Source organism: Boleophthalmus pectinirostris, unplaced genomic scaffold, assembly GCF_026225935.1.
Source record: "Boleophthalmus pectinirostris isolate CB_2022bp ecotype Guang Dong unplaced genomic scaffold, ASM2622593v1 HiC_scaffold_5, whole genome shotgun sequence".
Lineage (NCBI taxonomy): Eukaryota > Metazoa > Chordata > Actinopteri > Gobiiformes > Gobiidae > Boleophthalmus > Boleophthalmus pectinirostris.
This window is the reverse complement of record NW_026571404.1, coordinates 18021900-18047710: the sequence shown is the minus strand read 5'-3', so window position 1 is coordinate 18047710 and position 25811 is coordinate 18021900. Positions and strand designations below refer to the sequence as shown.

Here is a 25811-nt window from a genome sequence, read left to right as displayed (position 1 = left end):
GAGAAGTTTGGGAGTGTGTCAAAGAAAGTGGTTCTCAAATGGTGGTGCAGGGAATGGACAAAGTATACACGGTTCTTCCTGTGGGTGGTGATTTGGTGAAGTTATTGCACAGACTTTGATTCTGCTTCAGTCAGGGTCAGGTGCAGTTCTTGTTTAGTCCTGGATTAGTCCCGATTTTGAATTGGTTTGATTTTAGAGCATCACTGAGTCCTAGATTATTGTAATGGGTATCCTTTAGTTCTGGTTTTACCAAGTTATATTTTTGTTGTTTATTTTTGAGAATTAAACATTTTTCATTAAATTTGTTTAATTTTGGAGTAAACACAGTTTTGATTTGCTTGTTTTGACATGTTTAGCAAAGGTTTAGTCTTGAATAATCTCCAAGTAAGACCTGAATTTAAAGTAGATCTGGTTTTCATGCTTTTCTAGTTATGACTTGGTTTGCTGGGATAGCAACTGTGGAAAATATTTATCATAAGGTAGAGATTAAAATGCTGGAAAAACTATCCAATTTTAACCTGCTCATGTCAGATCTATTGGTGTGGTACTCTGAATTGAGTTCTACACATTGTTTAATTTTGGAGTAAACACAGTTTTGATTTGCTTGTTTTGACATGTTTAGCAAAGGTTTAGTCCTGAATAATCTCCAAATAAGACCTGACTTATTTTTTTCATATTTTTCTAGTTATTACTTGGTTTGTTAGGATAGCAACTGTGGAAAATATTTATCATAATCATCTTAAATATAATGTCATCTTGGCAAAATGAGTAGTCTAAACGGTGAAATGCACTTTAACTTGATCCAGTCACAGTTATCGTTAAATTTACAAAGTTCAGTTCCAGATATGTTCCCATTTTGCGATGTTAACTTTCTTTTATTTCTACAATTTCATTTTACCAGTGAAAAATTATCTTTCTAAACCACTGGTCAGAGAGATACAGCAGAGGCACTCGCTCACAGCTCCTTGCCCTTCTTAAGCCTCCCCTGGAGCCCACTTGACGTATTCTAGGATGCCCGAGCAGCCCAGCGCCCGGTCAGTCTGCTCACACATGTCGAATGCATTTAACCTTTGCTATTGTTATCACTTAAGACTTTGTTACTTTTTTTTTTTAACTGCCACACATTTGCAGGTGTACCGACACTCCTACTTGTGCTTTAGCTAACGCTGTCCAACAGATGTGCTGCTGACGGAAAAGCTGAGAAAAAGACGATCTACAGAGACTGGGCCAGCTGTTCTAGAGGAGCAGACACGTGGGAGAGGTGTCACACAGGTAGGCACAAGCAAATGGTGATGAGAAGTAAGTATTTTTGAGCACCAAGCTGGAATTCATATGAGACAGGACAAACTCGAAGCTGGAAACGAAATGCAAGATAAAATGATTCACTTAAAAATGGAAAGTAGCAGGTAATTAAAAGTGGACTCTGTAACTTGTTGTTTGGGAGTCCATAACCATACCTATGGATATGTCATTCCTCTGCCTGAAACATTCCACTGTATGACATTAAACAGTTCTACCTTACATTTATTAAATTACAAGTGGTTTTATGGCTCAAAAATATCAAGAAAAACAAGCATACAGCTTCAGAATGTCAAACATTCCAGACAAGGCAATAACATCTTCATCTGACGAACCCTCCACCAGCGAAGTCACACAATGCACCTTTAACATTTGTCAAAGGTTTTCTGGGTGTCACCACAACAGCAGCATTCTAAAATTTTGTAGATTGTCCATTTCAGACCTAATTCTCTCCATTTTTCTGTGCTTCGAACTGGCTTGTGATTCTTTGTAGCTGGAGAGCTTCACATTGCAAAGTACAGAGAAGTGGGGGTTGGTAAGTAGATAGAAATTTTCAGAGCAGTGAAGGTCTAAACACAGAACAATATGACCTGTTATGACAGATCAAACATTCAAGAATTAATTGATAAACAAATTTGAAAAAACTGCTGATGAGGGGACTTTTAAAGGGACAATATTATGACATGTTCTGATTTAACAGGGGTGTCAAATTCAAATTCACAAATGGCCAAAATTAAAAACTGGGACTAAGTTGTGGGCCAAACTAAATATTTATTGAAAAATTTTAACAACAGCTGCATGTTTTCTCTTCTTTCGAGACATGTAATGTTAAAATAAATGTTTAATAATAGTTTTGCTTAAACATTGAATCCAGAACAAGCATAATATAAAATAATAACAACATTTTAAATAAATAATGTCTCTATAGCCTATCTGTAGCCGGCGGGCCAGCTCTAATACATATCTAATATGATCTCGTGGGCCAAATATAATTATATCAAAGGCCAAATTTGGCCCCCGGGCCTGAGTTTGACTTGTTTTTGTTATAATGTTTTTTCCTTGTGTTTAATTTGCACAAGTTTAACACACAAATCCTTCATATTTAAGCTGAACTCTTCTCTGACACAGAAAACACAGAATCCACCTTGTGATGTCATGTGGAAATACAGGAAGTGCTCCACAGTGTTTTTAAAGTCCACACACCTTCACTCAAATCATGTGTATAATGTCAGCTCTGGAACTGCCAATCTGTGCTGAATTAAGGTAGTTGCTCACTTGAAAACTACCACAAGATGACATCACAAGGTGGAACAGAGCATTTTGAGCTTTGGAGATAGACTAATAATAAAGGGTCACTAACTCTGGGTATGTTTTTGATGAGTTAACAAAGATTCACAGTCAACACAGTCAATTTCACATAATATAGGACCGGTAAAACACAATGAAAAACTTGTAAAAGTAGATTTGACATAATACATCACCTTTAATGTTAATTTGTAAATATAAAGTCCTGGAACAAAGTTGAGACTGCGGGGAATTACAATGATGGATGTAAACAAATGGACACAGAGTTCAACTCTACTGAACATCTGAAGCCCAAGGTCAACTTCCTGTGTCTCTCATCATCCGTCTCTTTGACAATATCCACAGTCTCACCTTTCCTCACCTCCACTCTGCCTCCTCTGTTTCTCACTCCAGCCTGGCCATACATTTCTGCGCTGTGGTACACTGATAAAACACCTTGAGTCATCACTTTTGTAACCTTGCCTGGTCATACACTACGACAATTGATGATGCCAACAGAGTGAGCTCTTTAGACTTGGAGTGCTGCTGCTAACACATCTTCTCCCTTCTTCCTCTTCCTCTCTTGAATCTATATTTGCTGCAAAGACTTAAAATGCACTGGTCAGGTTAGACATTTCACAAAAACATAGTTAAAGTTGCATTGTGAGTGCGTGCATTTTCTGGTGGAGGGTCAAACGTTTTTCTCCATGAAAAAGTTATTGCTTTGTCCTGAATGTTTCACAATAGGGTATGAAAAATTTCTATCTTCATTGAGACCAAATAAGACCAAGTTACAGGTCAGATCTGTAGAGAGGTGACCCTCACAGTCAGAATGCCTGTTTTTCTCTGTATTTTTGAGCTATAAAACCACATGTAATAGAATAAATGTAAGGTAGAGCTGTCGTGTAGACGTGTCTGGGCTGAAGGAAGTCTCTGGGAGTCCCTGCTTAGACTGCTGCCCCGGCGACCCGGCCCTGGATAAGCGGAAGAAAATGGATGAATGGTAGAGCTGTTTAATGTCACACTGTGGAACATTCCTGGCACAGCAATGACATATCCATAGAAACAAGTGGATGACAGACCCTCCACCAGAAAGTTATACAATGCACCTGTGACATAATAATTTTTTAATATTTTACTGAACATCTTGCCTAGTTTTTGTTTTGTTTTTTTTGCAAAGTTTATAATTTTACTTCCATAGACACAGACACGTAGAGGTACTTCCATAACCGTTACCTAAAAACTATAAAGTTCACAAGGCACAAAATGTGTCTAAATTGTTATAATCGCCCTAATGCAAATCATTTTTTTTTCAGACTATAAGACGCACTTAAAGTCCTTTTAATTTTCTAAAAAACTGATAGTGTCCGGTGCTCCTTATGTATTAAATCTGGTTGTGCTTACTGACCTCAAACCGATTTTATGTGGTACACAGAGCTCAAAAATCTGCCAAAATGTTTGTGTATGACTTTGGTAAGCTACGAAGCCGCACCGCTTGATGGATTGTTGGAACATAACAGCTATAGTAGTCAGGAGCCTCATGGAATAAGTCTGACAGGAGCTGACTGCATCAGCGCACAACTAACTGAACTATTTTTTCAGCACTTATAGTTTATGCAAATGAGCCATGTGGTTTTAAGTTTCAAATGTGCACAAAGCTGCATTAAACACATTATTACCCAATGTACATTTGAGTCCTCCACGTAGGAAATTAAAACTTAAATTATCCAGCCACATTCACATTCATAATACACATTCACCAAAACAGGGAGGCAACGCTGGGCGAATTACGCCACAATCTGCCTTTGTCTGTTTGTTTCGCTTAATGCACCTTATAATCCGGTGCGCCTTATAGTCCGAAAAATAAATTACACTTTTATTTTGTTAAATGAATGTTTAAACTGTCAGAGAATTGGATTCCTTGCATTTTAGATGGAAATTTCCGCGTTGATTACACAGGTAGAGGTATTCCGTTGTAGAACTCAGCTCTAGACTGCAAAAAAGCTTGCCCAAAATTTAAGACATAAACACTTAGATCTTGGAGAAAATAACTTAAAAGTAGTGAAATTATCTGTCCATGCAGCAAGATCATTTTACTTGACAAGTTATCTTAAAATACCTCTCGACTAGTCTCAGAACTAGTAAGTAGATAATAAATCTGAAAACAAGATGAATAACCTGATATAGGTTTTAAAATAGCAAGGTCAGAGAAATTCGCAGTTTACTTCATGGATTTTCTTCTCAGTTGTCACTTGGCTGATGTAAAACTCTGAAAAACACTGACCACACGCACTGTCCCACCCAAAACAGAGAAACATGAAAACCATATGTAGTTTAATCTATCAAGGCGAGGGTGACAGCTGGCATCAGGAGGTCTATGGGTGATGGTGGGCCCTGGGGTGGGACGGGTGCTGCTTGCTTGGCTCCCCTCTCCTCTCCTCTGTGGGTGCTCTCTGGGAATACGGGCGACGGGTGTAGATTTGTCTTAGTGAGGCGCACTGATGGGATGTGTGCTCGCGGTGCTGTTGATGAGGACTCAGGTGTGCGCTGTTATTTCTGCTGAAGGCCCCTGTACTTTATCACCAAGCCGAGCGCAGCAGCATCCACCCACCCGACGGGAGAGGAGGGAGAGGACGGAGGGAGAGAGAGATAGAGGAGGGGAAGAAGAGAGAGAGGAGAGAGAGACAGGGAAAGACAAAGAGAGAGATAATGAGGAAAGGAGAGAAACGGCGAGAAAGAATTAAAGAGAGAGACGGATTGATAATGGAAAGAAGAACTGGCAGATAGGATGAGAAAAGGAGAAGCGAGCGAGGATGAGAAAAGAAGAAGAGTGAAACAATGAAGGGGTAAAGGAAGAGCGTTAGAGACAGAGAGAGAGAAAGACAAAGAGAGACACAATGAGGAATGGAGAGAAACGGCGAGATAGAATTAAAGAGAGAGAGATTGCTGAGCGGAAGAAGATCGGAGATGGAGAGACAATGAGAAAAAGAGATGAGAGAAACAATGAAGGGGTAAAGAAAGGGATTTAGAGAGAGAGAGAGAAGGGGGAGAAGAGAAAGTGGAGAAAGACAAAGACCGAGAGATAATGAGGAAAGGAGAGAAACAGAAAGGATGAAAGAGAGATGGCTTGATAAAGGAAAGAAGATAGGCAACGAAGAGAGACAATGAGAAAAGGAGAAGAGAGAAACAATGAAGGGGTAAAGAGAGTAAAAAGACAGAGAGAGAGAAGGGGGGGAAGAGAGAGAGGAGAGAGACAGAGAATGACAAAGAGAAAGATAATGAGGAAAGGAGAGAAACAGAGAAAGAATAAAAGAGAGAAACAGACTGATAATGGAAAGAAGATAGGAAGACAGAGAGATGATGAGAAAAGGAGAAGAGAGAAACAATGAAGGGGTAAAGAAAAAGAGTCAGAGAGAGAGAGAGAGAAGGGGGAGAAGAGAGAGAGGAGAGAGATAGAGAAAGACCAAGACAGAGATAATGAGAAAAAGAGAGAAACAGTGAAATGATGAAAGAGAGAACGGACTGATAATGGAAAGAAGATAGGAAGACGGAGAGAGAGGATGAGAAAAGGAGAATAGAGAAATAATAAAGGAGTAAAGAAAGATTCAGAGAGAGAGAGAGAGAGAGAGGAGAAACAGAGAAAGACAAAGAGAGAGATAATGAGGAAAGGAGAGAAAAAGATAGAAATAATTAAAGAGAGACGGAGTGCTGAGCGGAAGAAGATTGGACATAGAGAGACAATGAGAAAAGGACAAGAGAGAAACACTAAAGCTGTAAAGAGAGAGAGAGAGAAAGAAAGAAGGGGGAGAAGAGAGAGAGGAGAGAGAGACAGGGAAAGACTGAAAGAGAAAGACAGATTGATAATGGAAAGAAGATAGGAAGACAGAGAGAGAGGATGAGAAAAGACAGATTTAGAAAAGGGTTGGGATAGTAGGTGGTGATAGAAAGACAAAGGGAGAGAACCAAAGAGAGCTAGAAGGAGAAGAGAGAGACAGGGCAAGCGAAAGAAAAAGAGAGAGAGAAAGAATGAAGGAGAGAGAAAGATACAGATAGAGAGAAAGAAAGGGATGTAACAATGAAAAAACAAGAGAGAAACACAGAGAGCCAGAAGGATAAAGAGGCAGAATGAGGTAGAGAAAGACAGAGAGGAGACATAGAAAGAGAAAACAGGAAAGATAAAGGGACAGAATGAGGGAGAGAAAGAGTGAGAGGTGGAAACAAGGATTAGAGTGTCAGGGGACTTGCAGCACACTTCTGGTTCTCCGGATGTTTGCCAGTGGTTATGTGGTCAGTGTACCAAAAAGTTCACCCAGTCTCCGAGTTTGTTGCTGCTATTTCTGAACATGGACTGTCAGGATCCAGGTATGACAGAAAATACCTCTGTAAAACACTTTCTACACTTAGTAACTTCACTTTCTTATGTCTCTTGTAGTTGAAGAGCCACAGTTGCAGTTATTAGGTAAATAGTTACTAGTCCTTTGAGATTCATTTGGTCTTCCGATATTTTATGTTATTAGGTTCTTTTTTCAGACCTAGAGTTTTGTTTCATACCTGACAGTTTCGACGGCTCACTAGCGCTCTTCCTCAGAGTGGTCACGTGATGTTGCTGTGACGTGTCCAGTCAGCTGATTTAAACACGTTTTGGTGCCGTCTTCCTACCAGTGGAGGCAGGACGACAGCGCCCTCTGCAGTCTGACTTCCTCAGGACAGTAACCCAGGTGTGTGAGAGTAAAAAAGCCCCCTCGTCCCAGTTTACAGTCCTGTGGGCACATTTCCGTGTTTCGATTGCTTCTTTAATCCAGCGGCGATGTTTGTTTTCCTCTGTCCCAACGATGTTTGCTCCATCCTAGTCCATAATGAGGTTCTCTCTTTTACAATGGTCAGAAATGACCGATTTGAGTTGTTCCTGTTCTGCTTTGTGTTTTGTTGCTCGTGTGCACGCCTTCGCTGGTTCCTTCTCACATTTTGTTCTAGGAAACGTGCCCACAGGACTGTAAACCGGGACGAGGGGGACTTTTTTACTCTCACACACCTGGGATACTGTCCTGAGGAAGTCGGACTGCAGAGGGCGCTGTCGTCCTGCCTCCACCAGTAGGAAGACAGCACCAAAACGTGTTTAAATCAGCTGACTGGACACGTCACAGCAACATCACGTGACCACTCTGAGGAAGAGCGCTAGTGAGCAGTCGAAAGTGTCATGTATGAAACTAAACTCTAGATCTGAAAAAAGAACCTAATAACATAAATAGTTACTAGCTCATATTCCAGCTGTAATTGAAGATGTGATGTCTTGCAGGGATTTCAAAGCGTGGGCTGGTCAATAAAAACTAAAGGTGAGAGAAAATATCCCGCCCTCATATGTCTCATTCATTACACAATTTTAAATCCAAATTAAATGTACATTAAAGTTATTTGAGAAAGTCTGTTTAATTTCCCCAAATTACGAAAGGTACATTTTTCATCACTGCCCGTGTCAGAGGAGGGAGTTACGCCAAAGGGAAGATTTCTCTTGAAACAGAATTCACATTTTTTATTCCTATGATCTCGGGCATGTAGGACCGTTGTTAATAAGAAGAAAAAGTGAGCCCTGTCTAATCTCTGATGCAACCAGCAGACACCAGCGCAGGCCTCTCTTAAGCTAATGCAAAACACCTTTAAGAACACTTGTGCTCGACCCCGGGTGACTTTAAGGGTTTTAGACTGAACTACAGGGAACAGGCTGTTTGGAGTTCATACGCACAATGATGATGTAAAAGTGTGCAAATGTTTTATTGATGTGAAAAACATTACGGTAAGACTCATTTAATAAGTTTAAGTAAGCAAGTGAATGTTCTTTTTATACATGAAAACTTTGTTATAATTGATGCAACAGCTAGCTGTGAGATTAATTATGTTAAAAATACATCTTTTGGTTTCAGTTAAAGCAACGGTATGACACTCTGTAGGCGGCATAATTCCATGTATTGTCATTTCCAGACTATTGAGTGTACCTGAATATAAGACGCATTAACTAAATTTTAACTAAAATTTTAAAATTGTACATATATAGGACGCATGTGAATATAAGCCGCAGGTGTCCACGTCTTTAAGAACATTTTCAAGTTCGGGCTGTCTGCTTTTATTGCCTCTGAAAGCTTTTGTCGTCTTTATGCATTGAGTCAGTTCGTCACACTGCCGTCACCAACGTCTCACCATCGACTCACTGATGCCGAACTCATGTGCAGCAGCTCCATTTCCTTCTTCAACGGCCACATCATTTGCCTTTAACTTAAAATGCATCATCTGCATTTCTTTGTGTGTTTTCCATGAGGAGGGTGTGTGAATGAAGCGTAAAATAAAATGTTCAAAATGCAATCAAACGGGCATCTTACTCGGCGCATCACCCCCATCTCTCCCCGTGCTCTACTCCGCATGTCTCCTGCAAAAAGAGCAGCTGTCCTGTCTGTATCATGTCACTGTCTTGGAGGATTTCAGCAGATTCAGGTCCTCCTGGGGGCGGGGTTAGGTGTTTCGATCAGGTATGAGTGGATGTCCGGCTACTGAAGTTTGAGATGTTTCTTCTCGTTATTTACGAACTCACCTGCATTAAATGCATACGGGTAAGACGTATCACACTCACGAATGTTAATTTAGCATCATAACTTATTTTATCACATGGCAATAAACTGTTTGAGTGCGCGGATAACAACGCTAGGTTACACTGCAGCTTCATGTTAACCCTAGATCCACGTGTTAACCACACATACAGCTGCACTTTCTGCACTCAGTCTGCTCTGTTACCCAACCATAGACCGTATATATGAATGGACAATGTGCCAAGCAAAGAATCTGCCTATATATTCACCATATGGTTCTATAAGTAGCAGCTTATAGTCCAGAAATTATGGTAAATAGAAAGTTAAAGCCATACCTCAGAACATTCTCCACAGAGATGGAGGTACAAGGTTATAGCCAAAGGAAAAACATTCCCATGGAAACAGGCAGGAGGAGGCACTGCTTACATCAAGGATGCAAGTTTTTCAGATCAATACAACAACCAAAATGGGAAAAAGAATAAATAAAGAAATAAATGCTTTTTTATTACACATTTTTGTCTTTCTGTTGACTGAAGCAACTTGTAATGTAATTGTTTCCAAACAGTTGCAAAGAACCACCCAGATAAGTACAGCTTATATATACAAAAAAACAAAAAACATAACAAAATACAGAATAAAATTTCCCTTTTGCAAGCACATATCCAGAACTGAAAGTAAACTTCTACAACAAAATGTGCAGGTCAGGTGTTTTTTCCGGAGAATAACAGCATCACCTGGCAGCACAAGGCAAAGTCAACAACATGTCTGTGCCATGATACATTCCCATTCTTTGTTTGCAAATGTCTGGGCAGGCTGCAGGCGCATACTGCCCACCTCACCACTTCTGTTTTCCCCGAGTCTGCTCCCACTGTGGGCATCTCCCTGTTATTTTTAGCTTTATATTTTAATGTGCTTATTTTCTTGGGACATGTCCATATATTTATTGTTGTGAGTTGAATTTTAAACGTGTAAATATATGCAGTTAAATCGTAATGTCTGGCCTATGTTGGGCAGAGGTAGAATTGTTATTGTTAGTAGTTGGTCAGGTTCCTGTCTCAATACCCAGAGCTGTCTGCCACACCGGAGCCTCCTCTTGCCTGTGGCTATGTATGTGGTATTTGAACATTCACAGCGTGTGTTGAAGTCACCAACTGTAAACATATGGGATGTGAACAAGAAGCAAAGCAGCAGCAAAATGTCAAAATGTATTCTTATTCTTCAGGTCTTCTCCACATACAGTAATACTGAGGTAAGTTACTGCAGATTTGCATTCATGGCTCAGAAAATGTTTTGATTGCACATTATTGGCTGATCTTAAAGGATGCACTGCTTAGGGGTGCACAGATACCAATACTGTAAGGTTGTGCAATTCATCGAATTTTGATAGCAATTTCGATTTGTGTGTCAAACGATCTCCAAACTCATATAATCGAGTTGAAATAGTTTACGTGGTGGCGAAAGAGAGGACCGGACGCGGGAATTCACGTGATTCCCCTTAAAGTACCTGGAGCCCTATGTGCTGTGGGTAATGTGGAGCTACAGTACTGATTATCTCCATAAACTCACGGAGAAGTGTATCTCAGCAAGACTCACATCTGCTTCATTATTTAATAGATATTTCTGCCGCTGGTCTTACTTTCTCTGCTAAAGCGTTAGGTCTGTTGCCACATGTAAACAAACAGCTCCGTGTGATGACGTGATGACGCTGTGGCTCGGTTCAGTTGTGCAGGTGTGAGTGCGGAACAAAGAATCCACAACAATCAGCATGATTCTAAAGTCCTGGTGTGAGTGCGCCCTAAAGCTTAAGCTTATTTTGGGATATTTTTTTTATATGAATACGTATATTTATTTGATTTTTTTAAATATAGAGATTGTAGAAAGATTGGATATATAGTTTACTTTGGATACATTTATGTTTTCTATGCCTTATTTCATGTTCCAAGTATATTTTATTCATTTAATGTTTGTACATCACAAAACTGCTCTAGGTACATAGTTGCCTAAAAAAATTATCGTTTGAATAACCGTGATTTCAATATTGACCAAAATAATCGTTATAATAATTTCTTCCATAATCAAGCAGCCCTAAATACTGGTGTTAAGAATCTCTGCCGATACTGAAAAATTAGTTGGACTGAATATCAGTTCATTGATATCGGTAAAGCCGATATTTAGGTTGGACCTTTATTTGGATGAAATATTATTTACAGGCTGATTTTGGCCTAGAATATTTCATAATGGGCTCATAACATTTATTCATACAAAGCTGTTGAGTACTTATATGAAGGATAAATGACTAAATACATCCGAACAGCCCCCGCAATGTTGCTTTTTAAGTCTCGTCTTAAGACCTAATTTTACTCTCAGGCTTTTAACACCACATGTGTTGTATGGTCCTCTGTGCCTTTTATTTATTTAATGGATTTATTTTAGTTATTCGTTGTTTTATGATTTTTAGCTTTATGCATTTTAATACTTTTTTATTTATTGTTTTTATTTATGATTTGTGCAGCACTTGGAAAGTGTCATGTTTATAAAATGTGCTATAGAAATAAAGTGGATTGGATTAAAATAGTATAGTTGCACAACACAATTGGAGCGTAATTTTCCGTCACTACACAGATATCAGTTAATATTGGGTATTAGCAGATACTTTAAGTCACATAAATAGAAAATAAATGTAAATGTAAATATAAATAAATACAGTAAAGGTCTAAATAAATACATATTAATGATAGCAAAAAAAACCAAACAAACAAACTGTGTGATTACTGCCTAAATGCAATTGTGGTTTGTAAAAGGGGAGTGCAATTAGACCAGTAAACAGGGGAGAGTGAAGGAGGCCTGGACAGAAGGAGAAACCCATTAGGAGTTCCACAGCTGAGGGTTACTCAGTGGAGGGCACCAGTGTTGTGTGTCGATCTGGAAAAAGGGGGAGGGGGGGAGGAAGGGAAGGAGGACGGGTGAGGCTTCGTCACCCCGTAGAGCCCAGAGGAGGGGTGATCTGACCTGGGGTGGAGGACACAGCAGCACCCCGAGGACTCCAGACTGTGTGGGTGTCAAACAGCCCCGAGACACTGGACACGCCAGGGCTGTGACCATGACCGAGTTTACAGGCCACAAAAGGAGACAGAGGCAGGGCGAGGTGGAAGGATGGAGTGGGGAGTAAGAAATAGAGGAAGAGGAGTGGGCTGGGGGGGTGGGAAATGTGTGTGAGAAAGAGAGAGAGTAAAAAAGGCAGGAAGAAAGGGGGAGAAATCAGATTCTGTGGCTTGTAACACTGGTTTCTCTGGAACCAGTCCACTAAGGTGATGGCATGACTTTGTCCTAAATGCTAAAATTACCAGGCATTTGAACTGCTCTACTACATGCCAATGGTACTGAGATATAAATACTACGGGTGTAACGATATCCAAGTCTCACAATATGATATCGTCACAGTATGAACCTCAAAGTACAATATTTATTGAGATATTGTGGGGAGGCTCTCGATTAAGGATGTAACAATATCCAAATCTCTCGGTGCGATATTTTCCCGATATACAGTATTTACTGCAATATTTTTTGAAGGCTAACAAAACTGTTAATATGCTACTTTTTCCTCTTAAAATGCTTTGACAAGACTAAACTTAAAAGTGCTTAGAACTGTTATTTCTTCTTATAGTCTACACTGAAATGGAGCAAAGGATTATGGTCTATGTAGTTCCCACTGTCTATTTTTTTAGCTATTGCTGCATCATAACTCTTAATTTAAGCAAAGAGACTTGTAATTCGATATATTGTGATGGTCCACGGTATTATTGTGAGAACTTTGATGATACAATGTCACAATATTTCAGTTATTGTTGCATCCCTAATAAATAAATGAGTATAGCAGAGACTTGACCACAGCTAATACAGCAGACTGATGCACCATATGTTTAATTCTGCTATCCTTTTATTAATTTAGAGGTTTTATTTCTAATTTGTCACCAATTCACTGCCCAGCCGATAAAAGTATGCACTGGCCCATTCTCCTTGGAATAGGATGAAAACAAGTATTTTAGTCAATAGCACAGCGAAATAGAAATTCACAGGAGAAAAGAAGGTTCTGAGGCCTCATTTCAATATTATAAAAGAGCTTTGTCATACAGGAAAGACAGAGAGATGTTTTTTTTTTTTTTTTTTGGACCAATCACAATCACACAAAAAGGCATGGTCTGATTATGAACTTAATTCAGTTCAAGGATTATTCACAGTTTAGATTGAGGCAAATGTAGATGAAAAACCTACATGAAAAGATACATTATGAAGAGATGAATCCAGCTGCATACATCACAAAACAACACAAAAATGAGCCAAATAAAGGCGTTAATACAAATATTTGACAAAAAGGAACCATTACGCTCCTGGACAAACAAACACAAAAGAAAATCTATAACCCTCATATTTCAAATCAAATAAACCATTCTACGAAGCACTCATCAGTTCATAAAAATCTTTGATTACATTATTTTACAAGTAGTGATGCAAGTTTCAACAACTGCTTAGTAAACTGTTAAGTAATCTGCTGATCAATTTAACATATTAATCGACTGTAAACCAATTATGTCACATCTACATTGTTTTGTTCTCAAATATTCACCAGTTAATAATTTGGCAATATACCGTATTCTTCAGATTATAAGTCACTCCAGAGTTTAAGTTGCACCAACCAAAAAATGCGCAATGAAAAAGGAAAAAAACATATAAGTTGCACCAGACTATAAGTCGCACTTTTTGGGGGACCAGGAACATTCCATTAAATGCAAATTATAGTAATAACAGCAGAATAGAGAACAAGCTGAATACACGTCTGGTATGTTAATGTAACATATTAAGAGTTATTCAGATAACTATAGCATAAACAACATTACATAACAAGTTTACCAGTCTCTCGCTTTCACTCTAAATCACTAAATTGATTTCATTGAATTTTTCATCTTCTGTGTCACTTCTGAGCAACTCCCATAGAACTATAATAAATTATTAAAGATCCATTGCAATTCCGTGAACTCCAGAAGTAAACCGCTTCCTCTTCTGTGTAGCTGTCGTCAGACTCAGCATCTGTTCCAGTTAGAATTATCCCAGCCTTTCTGAATCCCGACAGGATGGTTTCGATTGTCACTGAAGTTCAGGCTTTGTCGATCCATCCACTGACTTCCAGGAAATTTGCATGGTGCACCCTCCTGGTTCCCGTGAAGCTGTTCTCCATCCCTGCTTTCCACCAGTCCCTCACAAGTTTCTCGGTCAGTCCAAACTTTGTTTCTGCTGCTCAATTATCATTTTTGACTGCATATTTCCCTACTTGCAGCAGGACAGCGGCTCTGCAGGAGACATGCACAGTAAAGGGGAAAGTGACGGTGGTACAGAAGTAATAGGAGAAGCAGACACTGGCACACAAGCCTAGAGTGCCCTCTCACGGCTGTCATTGTGTGAAAATTTTAATATTTAAGTTGCACTGGAGTGTATGTCACAGGACCATCCAAACCATGAAAAAAGTGCAACTTATAGTCCAAAAAATACGGTACTTTGACTTGCTTTTTGAGGGTAATAGAAAATATATGTTATCATTTCTTCATAACCAGTCGAAGTCAACATCATTCACTGGCAATACCAAGTCTCTGTATTATTCTGCCTGTTTTTCCACATCACATAGTGTCAGACATGTCTTCATTTACTGCTACAAGTGCCCTACCTCCTCTAAGCTCCTTCTGCTTCCTACTGATACACAACACTGCTCCGGAGTCCCAAAAAATATCCGGTCCAGCCAGACTAAGCTCTCCCCGGAAAACCCAGGATTTTTAAAAAAGCAAAGGGTAAGTTGGCGAGCTAACAGCATGCCGTAACTGCACCGTGATAGACTGTCGTGGACATATAATCCTCAGTAGGGATGAGGAGTCGGCGTATGATGCCAGATGGTTAAAAAAAGAAAAAGGAAAAAAAGTCCTAGCAGCGTGAAAGCTTTGATCTGGACAGGTGCAGGTGAACAGCAGCATGGACAAACCAGTGGAGCTATGGGGATTATGGACATATCTCCCAGTAAGAGCCAAAACTACTGCGTCAACACTGTCCCATCCATAACAGAGACAGAGCAGGCACAGGGTCAGTACTAAACAGCAAGGTAGGTCATCTGACACGGTCAAGACTGAGCTGCATTTACTTCTTACTGTTACCACATCGTTTATTTGATTCTGTAATCATTTTTCTGATGGAGGGTCCAGTACTTCTTTACCCCTGCGAAGATGGTATCAATGTGGTATTAAATATATATCTTAAAGGTGCACTGTGTAACTTTTCTGGCAGGCGGTCCACCACAAGACTGTTTCCATGGAGATATTATTGCTTTGCCAGAAAGATTTCATACTATGGCATTAAACTCTAAACTATTCAATTCAGTGCTCAAAAATACATGCACATTCCCACAGTCAGTGAGCGCGCCTCTCCCCAGATCTGACCTGTAACTTGGTCTGGAGACAGTGCAAGCTTGACTCCATAGAAATAGACAAGATTAATGCTATACTTTGGAACATTCTAGACATAGCAATGACATTTCCATGAAGAGAAGCAGTAACGTAGTTTACCTAAGCAATTATTTTATCATAGGATTATGTTCATCTCAAAAAAATAAAATAAAATAAAATAAATAAATAAAAAAATTCCGTTCTTGCTGTGAGAGCACTCACCTTTCCATAGATTCAATGTGTAATTTGGTCTTGATGTATCACCCGCTTATCTTAAATTTTAGACATTTTTGGAACATGGGAACCAGCTAAAGCAGTATCACCCATGGAGACATGAGGCTGGCAGATCAAACTCCACCAACTTACTCAGAGTTTATTTATTATTGCTTAATTAATTAATGTATTTATTTTATTTAACCACATGACACTGTTGTTCTACCAATGTACAATATTTGAAAGCAACAATATTTGCTTTGCGTCTTCACTTTTTATTCTGCGTTTAGACGAGTGTTTTCGGGAGGAAATCTGCGTGCATACAGTGTGTGGAATTCGATTGGGTATGAATGCCAAGAGGCTAGGTGGTGACGTTAGGTGGTGATGTATGTGATGTAAACGAGTACGCGACGTGAGCAGATCTGACCAGAGTTTTGTGTCTTGGGCAGTGTAGACGGAAATGCTACGGCGGAGTGTATTCCTCTTTTCCACTCTGGAGGGTGGTTTCAGATTTTTGAGTTTTTAAGCTCCCAAAACAACGTTACTGTCTAAACGAAAGGCACTTCTGATAAAATATTTTGTTGTTTTTAACAGCAAGCACTCTTGTGTAAACAGGCCCTAAAACTCTGTGACTTATTGACTTCTGTTATGTATTCATTTTACTGTGAGGACATATGAAGTATTTAAATGTAGACACAACTCTTATTCCAGGCACATCACAGCCACTAACATCTTTTGCATTTTGTTTCTGTTCTGTTCTATTTTCCATAATATTGGGATAAACTTTTTTGACTTCTTGATCTTAAAATTAACATATTGAAAAAAATGAATTCCAGTGGGCCACCATGTAGTCAATAGCTTTACAAGGCTACATTTTTGGGCTTCATATTCATCTTTTGTGCACTGAGTAAGAGTTGAGTGCAGTGGTCCAGATGCTCTGATGGGCTGATACAGGCGTGTGTGTGCAGTAGCTGTCAGGTAAACAGCACACTTAATGTTCATGTCCTTGTTTTGAGTTCTGCGCTTGGAACCGCTGTGGTTTTAAATCGATCTTACATGATGCGTCCTAAACTGTACCGATCATTACAAGGCTACAGGAGGAGCCCTTTAAATCCTGCTATATCAACTGCAAGACTTAAAATGTTTGCTCTAACTGCTGGACAGGGCTGCTCAATATATCACAAAAGTATTGTTGTTATTGTATTAGCTGATTCAATAATCCAAATTGCAACAAAATAGCAGGTAAGGCTGAGGTCATTCATCTCACAGACATTTCTTTACTCGCAGAACTTAAAATGAAAATAGAAGTTATATTCTATCAAAAATCTTTTCGATTTAGTCCTAAATCAACCTGCTTTTGGCTCTGTAGCTCTGACTATAGGATTAGAATGTAGCTATAAAAAGTTTTATACTGAAATTTAATACAAACCAATACAAATGCAATTATTGTTATTCAGAAATAGAAAAATGCTTTCACTTTACATAGTCGGCTGCAAATCTCCCAGCCTCTCCAACTACGACCAACCAATGGCACATCCCATTCATGTAAAGTGGGTGTCTTGCCCTAGTCTGCCCTAGTTGGTTTCACTTCAGGGAAGCCATCTGACCTCGCAGCATTAGAATTTGTTTGCTCGGCGGGTAGGTGGGTACTTTTTTAAAATTTAACCAATCAATGCTATTTGGTCATGACGTATGTAATGCACCGCTAACGGGGCTAACTTGTATATTAAGCTTTCCCCAAATCACGCAGGAAGAAGGGCAATAAAGACTTTTCCCTTGATAAAATTCACCAAACATTCTCTCTGTTCCAGCTTTAAATCCTCGATCTCGGGAATCGTTGCCAACACACAGAATGTATGGCTCTTCTCTGATTGGCTGGTGCCCGGACTCGCACTTCCGGGGTTCTTGCAAACTGTCTAGTGTATTCCGATTCCTGACCTAGTCGCTGGAGAGAAATGAAATTGAGCGGAGGCACTAGGTGGCATCAGCCTGACTAGTCTTGCCCAGGGACATAACAATTACTACTTGAGCCAGTCTCACCAAAATGCCCTTAAAGTAAAACAAGACTTTATGAAATTAATTTTCTTATGCTGCTAGAAAGTCATGTCAGTAACAACTACAGTAGATTGTAGTAGATCTTGACCCATTTTCTTGAGCAGTTCTCAGTTGTGGGATCGGTCTATTAAACTTTTGAAATTTTACAGAAATATTAGCATCCAATTCCACTACTTAAACCTCCTATGTCATCAGATACTTTCGCTCTTAACTGTACCTTGGGTCTGGGAGTCCACTTTTCAGAACGTGCCCTCTCTAAGTAGTTGGACTATTGGCTCGGATCCTGACAGACTTCCAGAGTTGTCTCCTCTTTGTTGGGAATAATCCATTTAAACCTGGGTCGCTCGGCTGTGATTGATGTGCGAACAACAGCAACACTTAATAACCCCCCATCAAGCTGGGCGACCCCGTGCACTGCAGTGGGCACCAGTTTGTTTATGGGGGGTACTTCCGATAGCACTATCCGGGCCCCGATTCTGCTGTGGCTAATGGGCCGAACTGAGGGATTGGACTGTCACGGCGCGCTGATGCCTCATTTTTCTTTGGGAGCGTCTGAGGTAGCCCCCCGCACGCCCCGGACAGCCCCGCCTCCATTTGGGCCATCATCTGTCAGGGCGGATGGACTTTCTTCCAAATATGGAGGCGTGGGAGAGTGTCAATTAGCATTAGCTTCCCTGACAAATCTGTTTTTCTCAGCACAGAGGCGGAGGATAACTTGTTCCTGATTCCTCTCTGTCACGCTGCTGCAGGTAGGGGATTTGTTTTGTGCTACAGTTTAAGCAGGAAATGGGTCAAGCACACGGGGTATTAATAGAGGTATGACACTGGGATAACAATAAACAACACAGCTAAAGACAGTTGTACAAAAGACTTGCATCACATTATAAAATACTTCTCCCAAGATTGTGATGACTTATGTTGTTAGTTACAGTCTGTCCTGGAATTTAATTAAGTAAAAGTGGTAAAGTACTGCACTTTTAGGTATATAGTGGGTTCTTTTTACTTTTATACTTTTCTTTTATTTCTCTCTTCACTACATCTGAAGGCAAGTATCTGTACTTTCTACTCCACTATGTTTTTGAACTTGACTGAAAAGTAAAAGTATTTTTTTATGATTGTTTGAGACCTACCTAAGGTTGAGGGTTTATTTTTTAATATGTTCATAGTTTGGGCAAACAAAAATATATAACAAATAAATATAGCTAGAATAAAAAGATCGATTCAATTCTTTCTGCTGCACAAAATTCAGCACAATTCAGCATCAAAATCAATACATCTCAAAATCTGTGCTAAATTACTCTTTAAGTACATTGTTAACTTGGTACTTTAATACTTTTATATATATATATATATATATATATATATATATATATATATATATATATATATATTTTTTCAAGTGATACATGTACATGAGTATTTTTTCTGCACTTTGACTTAAGTAACAAAACTGAGTACTTCTTCCACCACTGGTTATAGTCTATGTATTTTGTCAATATAGTTTTTACTGTTTAGTTAATTATTATTTGCAGGCTTTGAAGTGTTAGAAAAACTTTTAAAAAGCTCTACTGCATGCGAGTGGGGTGGCCTCTCCACAGATCTGACCTCAGATCAATAGCATTGCAAGAATAGATGAGGAAAGTGACATAGTGTGCCTTAAATCATTTTTGTGTGTTTTATTTTGACACTGTTAATACACTGGTATTAGTTTAGATTTCTCAGGAAGTTAATAAACATTTTCAGTTTTCTGTTGTAATGGTAAATCATGACATCATTACTATAAGTTTAACTCTTACTTTAAGTTATGTAAATTGGGTTTCATCAAATTGTATACTTTTTTTAATGTAAAAAAACAACAACAAAAAAAAAAAACAGTAGGCCTTGCCCTGGCTGTAACACACAGCCTTGTCTCCTCTGTATTCTCCTTTGTTTTATGCAGTGAAGGGCCAAAAGTGAGAGATCAGGACGATGTGCCTCTCACACTAAAAAGCCTTTGTTTACATTGCGGAGATGGCGGCTGACCTTAAAGGTTATCTCAAATGTACAGAAAACATCAAAATGGCTGACAGGAGAGCAGGCGTGACTCCAGGGGCGTGCACGTCGGGAATACCATCACTGTTACTGTACTTCCTTTGAACAGCGCTCCTCTGTGCCCTCTGCTGACTGGAGATCTCCCACCCTAATCAGCTCTATTGTTCTGCGCACAGGCAGTTGTGAGGAGCGCTAAGCTGTTTATTTATTGAAGACTTGTTTAATTCCCCCTCTGCTCCATCCACTCGCAGCTTTGATGCTGCTGGAGAGCCATGACAAGCTCCCACTGGCGAAAACAGCAATAAGTGGTGGCCCAGTCAGCACTGTACATAATGCAGTGACCTCCTCTGTCCCTCTGGCTGCCTGTGTCTGCCACTGAAATAATGCCATCAGCAAATTTGAGAGAATAGTATGGCAAATTATCTTAATTTTTGTCTCTTTCATTTTGTCTTTTCAAATATGTTATTTTTAATATTTTAAAGGCCCTATATTATGCAAAATTGACATTTAGCCAAGTTAAAATGCCGTTACCTCCTCAAAAATATACCTGGAGTTGGTTTTGTTTCATTCACACATGTTTCATTAATCCTGTAATAAAGTAATTTGTTTTGTTGAGATTGTCACAAGAAGTCTACAATATCATCTGATGCACCAAGACTAGAAGAAGTTACAATTCAACTTTGAGGCAAAAATAGCCAAGATAAGTATTAATGACTATAATACTGTGAAACATTCCAGGGAAGGTAATAATATGTGCAGGATGAAAAGGTGACGAAAAGTTACATGGTGCAGCTTTAAAGTGCAAAACTTCTAGACCAGTGTAAAAATGCCTTTTTATTATTAAAAAGTATAATTTGGCTTCTTACCAAGATAATACAAAGAGCTTTAGTGATTACTTTGAGCTGATTGCGGTTCTTACGTTTGACTAAAGCCTTGGCAGATGTTCTTAAACCTAAATATTTATACTATAATAAAAGCAAGCAATAATTATGTGTTTGAGTAAAGAAGTTTCTTATTTAAAAAAAAAAAAACTCACTATGTTTAAGATGCACAGGATTTGAATACAGAGAGAAAGATGGAGAGAGGATAAGGAGGAGGAGGAGGAGGGGTGGAGTTAGCTGAAAAAATCTCAGACACGTACAAAATGTTTGAGTTTTTGAAGAGAAGCAGAAAGTGCCTGACTTCCACATAATCAGAAATACACTGCACAGGAAACACAAATAAGGTTTATTCTAAGTCTGTAAGCTTGTCTGGTCTGGAGCTTTTCAAATGCAACTGCATGCATCTGGAAAGCAGCAAACGCCACAGAGTTTCAGAGTTATACCTTCAAATCCATATTTCAAAGTACAATGAGGCCTATTCCATTTCCAATAGAAACAGATGGCAAAAAACTATAGGTACAGACAGACAGTTGTGAGGTAAAAGGATCATGTTTGTACTGGCCACTGTTGGGCAAGTTACTTTAAAAGTGTAATGTGTTACTTTACTTATTACTGTCATTTCAAAGTAATTTGTCACATTACAATATTACTGCATTCACACGACTATTACATGACTATTGAGCGAAGATGGCGAACTTTTGTACCGTATATGGACTGAACCAGGACTAAACCAGGACTAAACCAACCAGAACTGAACCAGGACTAAACCAGGACTAAATCAGAACTGAACCAGGACTAAACCAGGTCTAAACCAGGACTAAAACCAGGAAAAACCAGGACTAAACAGAACTAAACCAGGACTAAACCAGAACTAAACCAGAACTAAACCAGGACTAAACCAGGAACTAACCAGGTCTAAACCAGGACTAAACCAGGAACTAAACAGACTAAACAGGACTAAAGGACTAAACCAGACTAAACCAGGTCTAAACCAGGACTAAACCAGGACTAAACCAGGACTAAACCAGAACTAAACCAGGACTAAACCAGGACTAAACCAGGTCTAAACCAGGACTAAACCAGGTCTAAACCAGGACTAAACCAGGAACTAAACCAGAAACTAAACCAGAACTAAACCAGGTCTAAACCAGGAACTAAACCAGGACTAAACCAGGACTAAACCAGGTCTAAACAAACCAGGACTAAACCAGGTCTAAACAGGACTAAACCAGAACTAAACCAGAACTAAACTAAACCAGGACTAAACCAGGTAAACTAAACCAGGACTAAACCAGGACTAAACCAGAACTAAACCAGGACTAAACCAGGTCTAAACCAGGTCTAAACCAGGTCTAAACCAGGACTAAACCAGGACTAAACCAGAACTAAACCAGAACTAAACCAGGACTAAACCAGGTCTAAACCAGGTCTAAACCAGGACTAAACCAGGTCTAAACCAGGACTAAACCAGGTCTAAACCAGAACTAAACCAGACTAAACCAGGACTAAACCAGGACTAAACCAGACTAAACCAGAACTAAACCAGACTAAACCAGGACTAAACCAGAACTAAACCAGAACTAAACCAGGACTAAACCAGGACTAAACCAGGTCTAAACCAGGTCTAAACCAGGTAAAACCAGACTAAACCAGGACTAAACCAGGTCTAAACCAGGTCTAAACCAGGACTAAACCAGGACTAAACCAGGACTAAACCAGAACTAAACCAGGACTAAACCAGGACTAAACCAGGACTAAACTAAACAGGACTAAACCAGGACTAACCAGGTCTAAACCAGACTAAACTAGGACTAAACTAAACCAGGTCTAAACCAGAACCAGAACTAAACCAGACTAAACCAGGACTAAACCAGGACTAAAACAGATCTAAACTAACCAGACTAAACAGGACTAAACAAGGACTAAAACAGATCTAAACCAGATCTAAACCAGGACTAATCTTGGACTTGGACTTGGAATCAATCACCGCCCGAGAGAACCCCAAGCCTGTGGAGCAGGGTGTCCGCAAACCGCAACTGGGGGTGGAGCGTGGAGTTCTGCGCTGGTCCTTTTCACCTGAGCGCAACTCCAGGCCCGTCTCGACAATTGAAATCGTAACAATGGCGTTTCACCGCTGCTGATATGACGGTTATTTTAGTGAATTTGTACGAAGAAAAATGAAAAACCCACCACTTCAATTCAGGTTAAAATGCATTGTAACATGCGGTACTGACATTTGTACCAAGTAAAATATTACCTTTTTTTCCCTGTCATGCCTTACATTACTGTGTTACATAAAAAAAACTATGCATTACAGTAATTTGTTACTTTTATAATGAGTTACTCCCAACATTGGTATTGGGTTAACTGTAAAAATAACATAGGATACATACAATAAATGTTGACGTACACAATGCAATTAAAAGTTGAAAAGTGACTCACCATAGATGCCGGTGGATATACAGGGGAAGGCCTACAAAAGAACAAAAAATACATTAGGGCATAGTAATATATGAAAAACAACACAGCAATTTTACTCAGAATTTGCAATGGATGTCACCCTTTCCTTTTCAGTTTCCATTTAGTCATCTTCAAATAAAAAAGTGTCCTATTTTTGAAATGATTATTATTCACTCAGAACCTTAAAAACATGCCCTTAGAAACACAGCATCTCGACTGCAGAATTACAGAGTTTGTTTTTAACTTCATTAGACAAAGCATCCTAAGAGTCTAAAACAAATACTATACATAGATGTCCATATTTTGCAATAAAAGTGTTGCGAGCAAAGTTTCGCGCACTGTTTACATTCTTTACTTCAATTACTGCTGCTTCTGGTAGCTCCCGGGAGGTGTGAATTTACACTAGTGTTTACTCAAGTCCCTGCCATGATAATGCAGGTCCAGACTGTGTAAAGTGCAGTGTGAACCTTTTAGCTGCGAACACACATTCATTCATAACTATAGTGTTAGAGTCTTTCTCTGTTGTTGACACTGGCCATATTGCTGCAATTAGAAAGCTCTGTTTAACATGTCTTTGGACAAAATATAGCTGGGTCCATATGTCATAGATTTCTGTATTTTGTTGCCGGGGGAAACAGTCAATTACTCCCGAGAGGACTGAAGAGCAGTGCCCTCTGTAATACGCACAAGATGAATAAACAAATGAGAGGATTGATTCTGTTTTTAGCCAAGGGGCAAACTAAAAATATAAAACGCACTACGCCTTATTTTATGGTGAGGAGTGATTTGCGTTTGGCTGATGAAAATCCAGGAAAATGCAGTCTTGTAATGAAACAAAAGCAGTGGTCATGCATACTAAAATGTTAAAGTGGGAAACCAAACAACCTTGTGATAATTTCTGAACCATTGTTGTGTAAAAGTGTGATTTTGTCCTGAATAGCGCGAAAAAATTGTCTTTACCAAATTTCTGTCAAGCATTATTCAGCAGCCAAAAGGAGCACTGCTGGCTTATTGGACTGTGCGAGTAGATTTTACAATCTCTAATGTTTACAGATGATTCACACTAAAATATTATTCCACCTATTTTACAAGGAATAAAAATGAAGCAGATCCTGTTTCTGTAAAACCTTAGAAACATTTAAATAAAGGTAGCCTGAGCGTTTCCAATATGCTAACTGCTTTTGATAAATCGCTCTCAATTCCCCAAAGTACACAATGACTAACACAAGCAAATAAAACTAAACATTGAAAATATATCCAAGAGCTTAAGAGCAAATGCGTGTATATTTATGTCTGTCTATTCCAAAAAGATTATAAAAAGTAACCACCTTGTAATAGTCCTGGCTTTGTAGCACTTTACAGCAGACGTATTATTCAAGCATGGCTTTATGGCTCAAAATAGTTTCATTATTCTTCACTTCTGTGAGCAAACATATTATGATGTATAGGCCTGGCTGTGAGCTCGCCTATTTCACATTCATCTTTTTAAGTATATTAATAAACAGTAAAGTGAAACAGATTTTTTCCAAAGGTCCCATTTGTCCGGGAAAGCAGCTGAATACGGGCTTTGGTTTGGTGCATTCATCAAAAGGCGTGGCCGCATTAATGCAATCACAAATGAGAAAAGGAAGCGCACGCACAAACAAATGAATGTGGAGCTACCAAATACTACAAATATTATTCACACTCAATAGTCATACATCAGAGTCTCACAGCTCAACAGTTTGTTCTACCACGGCGACCCTGTCGAGATTCACAAACATGCTATGGCTTTATTAATACACTCACACACACAAACACTATTAGTCCACCTGAAAGAGGCAAATAATATCGCAAACAAGAAGTAATGAGGATCACATATTTGTTTATCCAAAAGTGAATAATAAATTAGAAATCATTTTCATTCAGTGGGAGTGGTTAAAGCAGATTTATATTTGCTGAATTTAGAATCGGTGTAATCCATGAATTAAGTTCTTCTTCTGAACTAGTACAACTGTTTTGCCCTTTTAGACCTGGTTTAGATCTAGTGGTACTTGAAAGGCCAAATATTTTCTTATCTGAAAAGTTTGACAACTTCTCTTCCATTAATGTCTACAACTACAATACTCTATGTAAACATGTATGTAGTGAGAGATTGTGGATTAATGTGGCCTAACTTCTTCCATGTCCTCACCTGAACTCATGTCTATATCTCTCTTAACAGAGCAATAAAAAGTGCCATAACATATCAGGTCAAAGAAGCAGAGTTTTCTGGTGGCAGTGCTCATCACCACGGAGCCTCTATAACATTATCAGTATAACAGGTTGATGTGTATAAAGATGTACTTCCTGCAGCCTGAGCCTGAGCGCTGCTTTGAGATGCAGAGCTGTGTCCTTGCTCTCAGCGCGCACTCGGTTTGTGTTCTTATTTACCCGTTTCCCGGTCGCGCCTGTCAGCCTGAATCTTTCTTCTGTGGCTGATTTAAATCTTTTACCGGAGCTCTGACCTTTGCCGATGAATGTCTCTGACACAAACCACACATGATGAAGCG

The 25811-nt window shown here is 39.2% G+C and overlaps 1 protein-coding gene across 2 annotated transcripts in view; it reads right to left on the bottom strand.

Annotated features, from left to right (window-relative positions):
* macrod2 (mono-ADP ribosylhydrolase 2) overlaps positions 1–25811 on the bottom strand; it is a 676928-nt gene that overhangs the window by 186704 nt on the left and 464413 nt on the right. For both annotated transcript variants that reach the window (XM_020921400.2, XM_055162427.1), the window contains exon 7: positions 23263–23293. In XM_020921400.2, coding sequence (XP_020777059.1) covers positions 23263–23293 — 31 coding nt within the window. The remainder of the gene's footprint in view (positions 1–23262; positions 23294–25811) is intronic.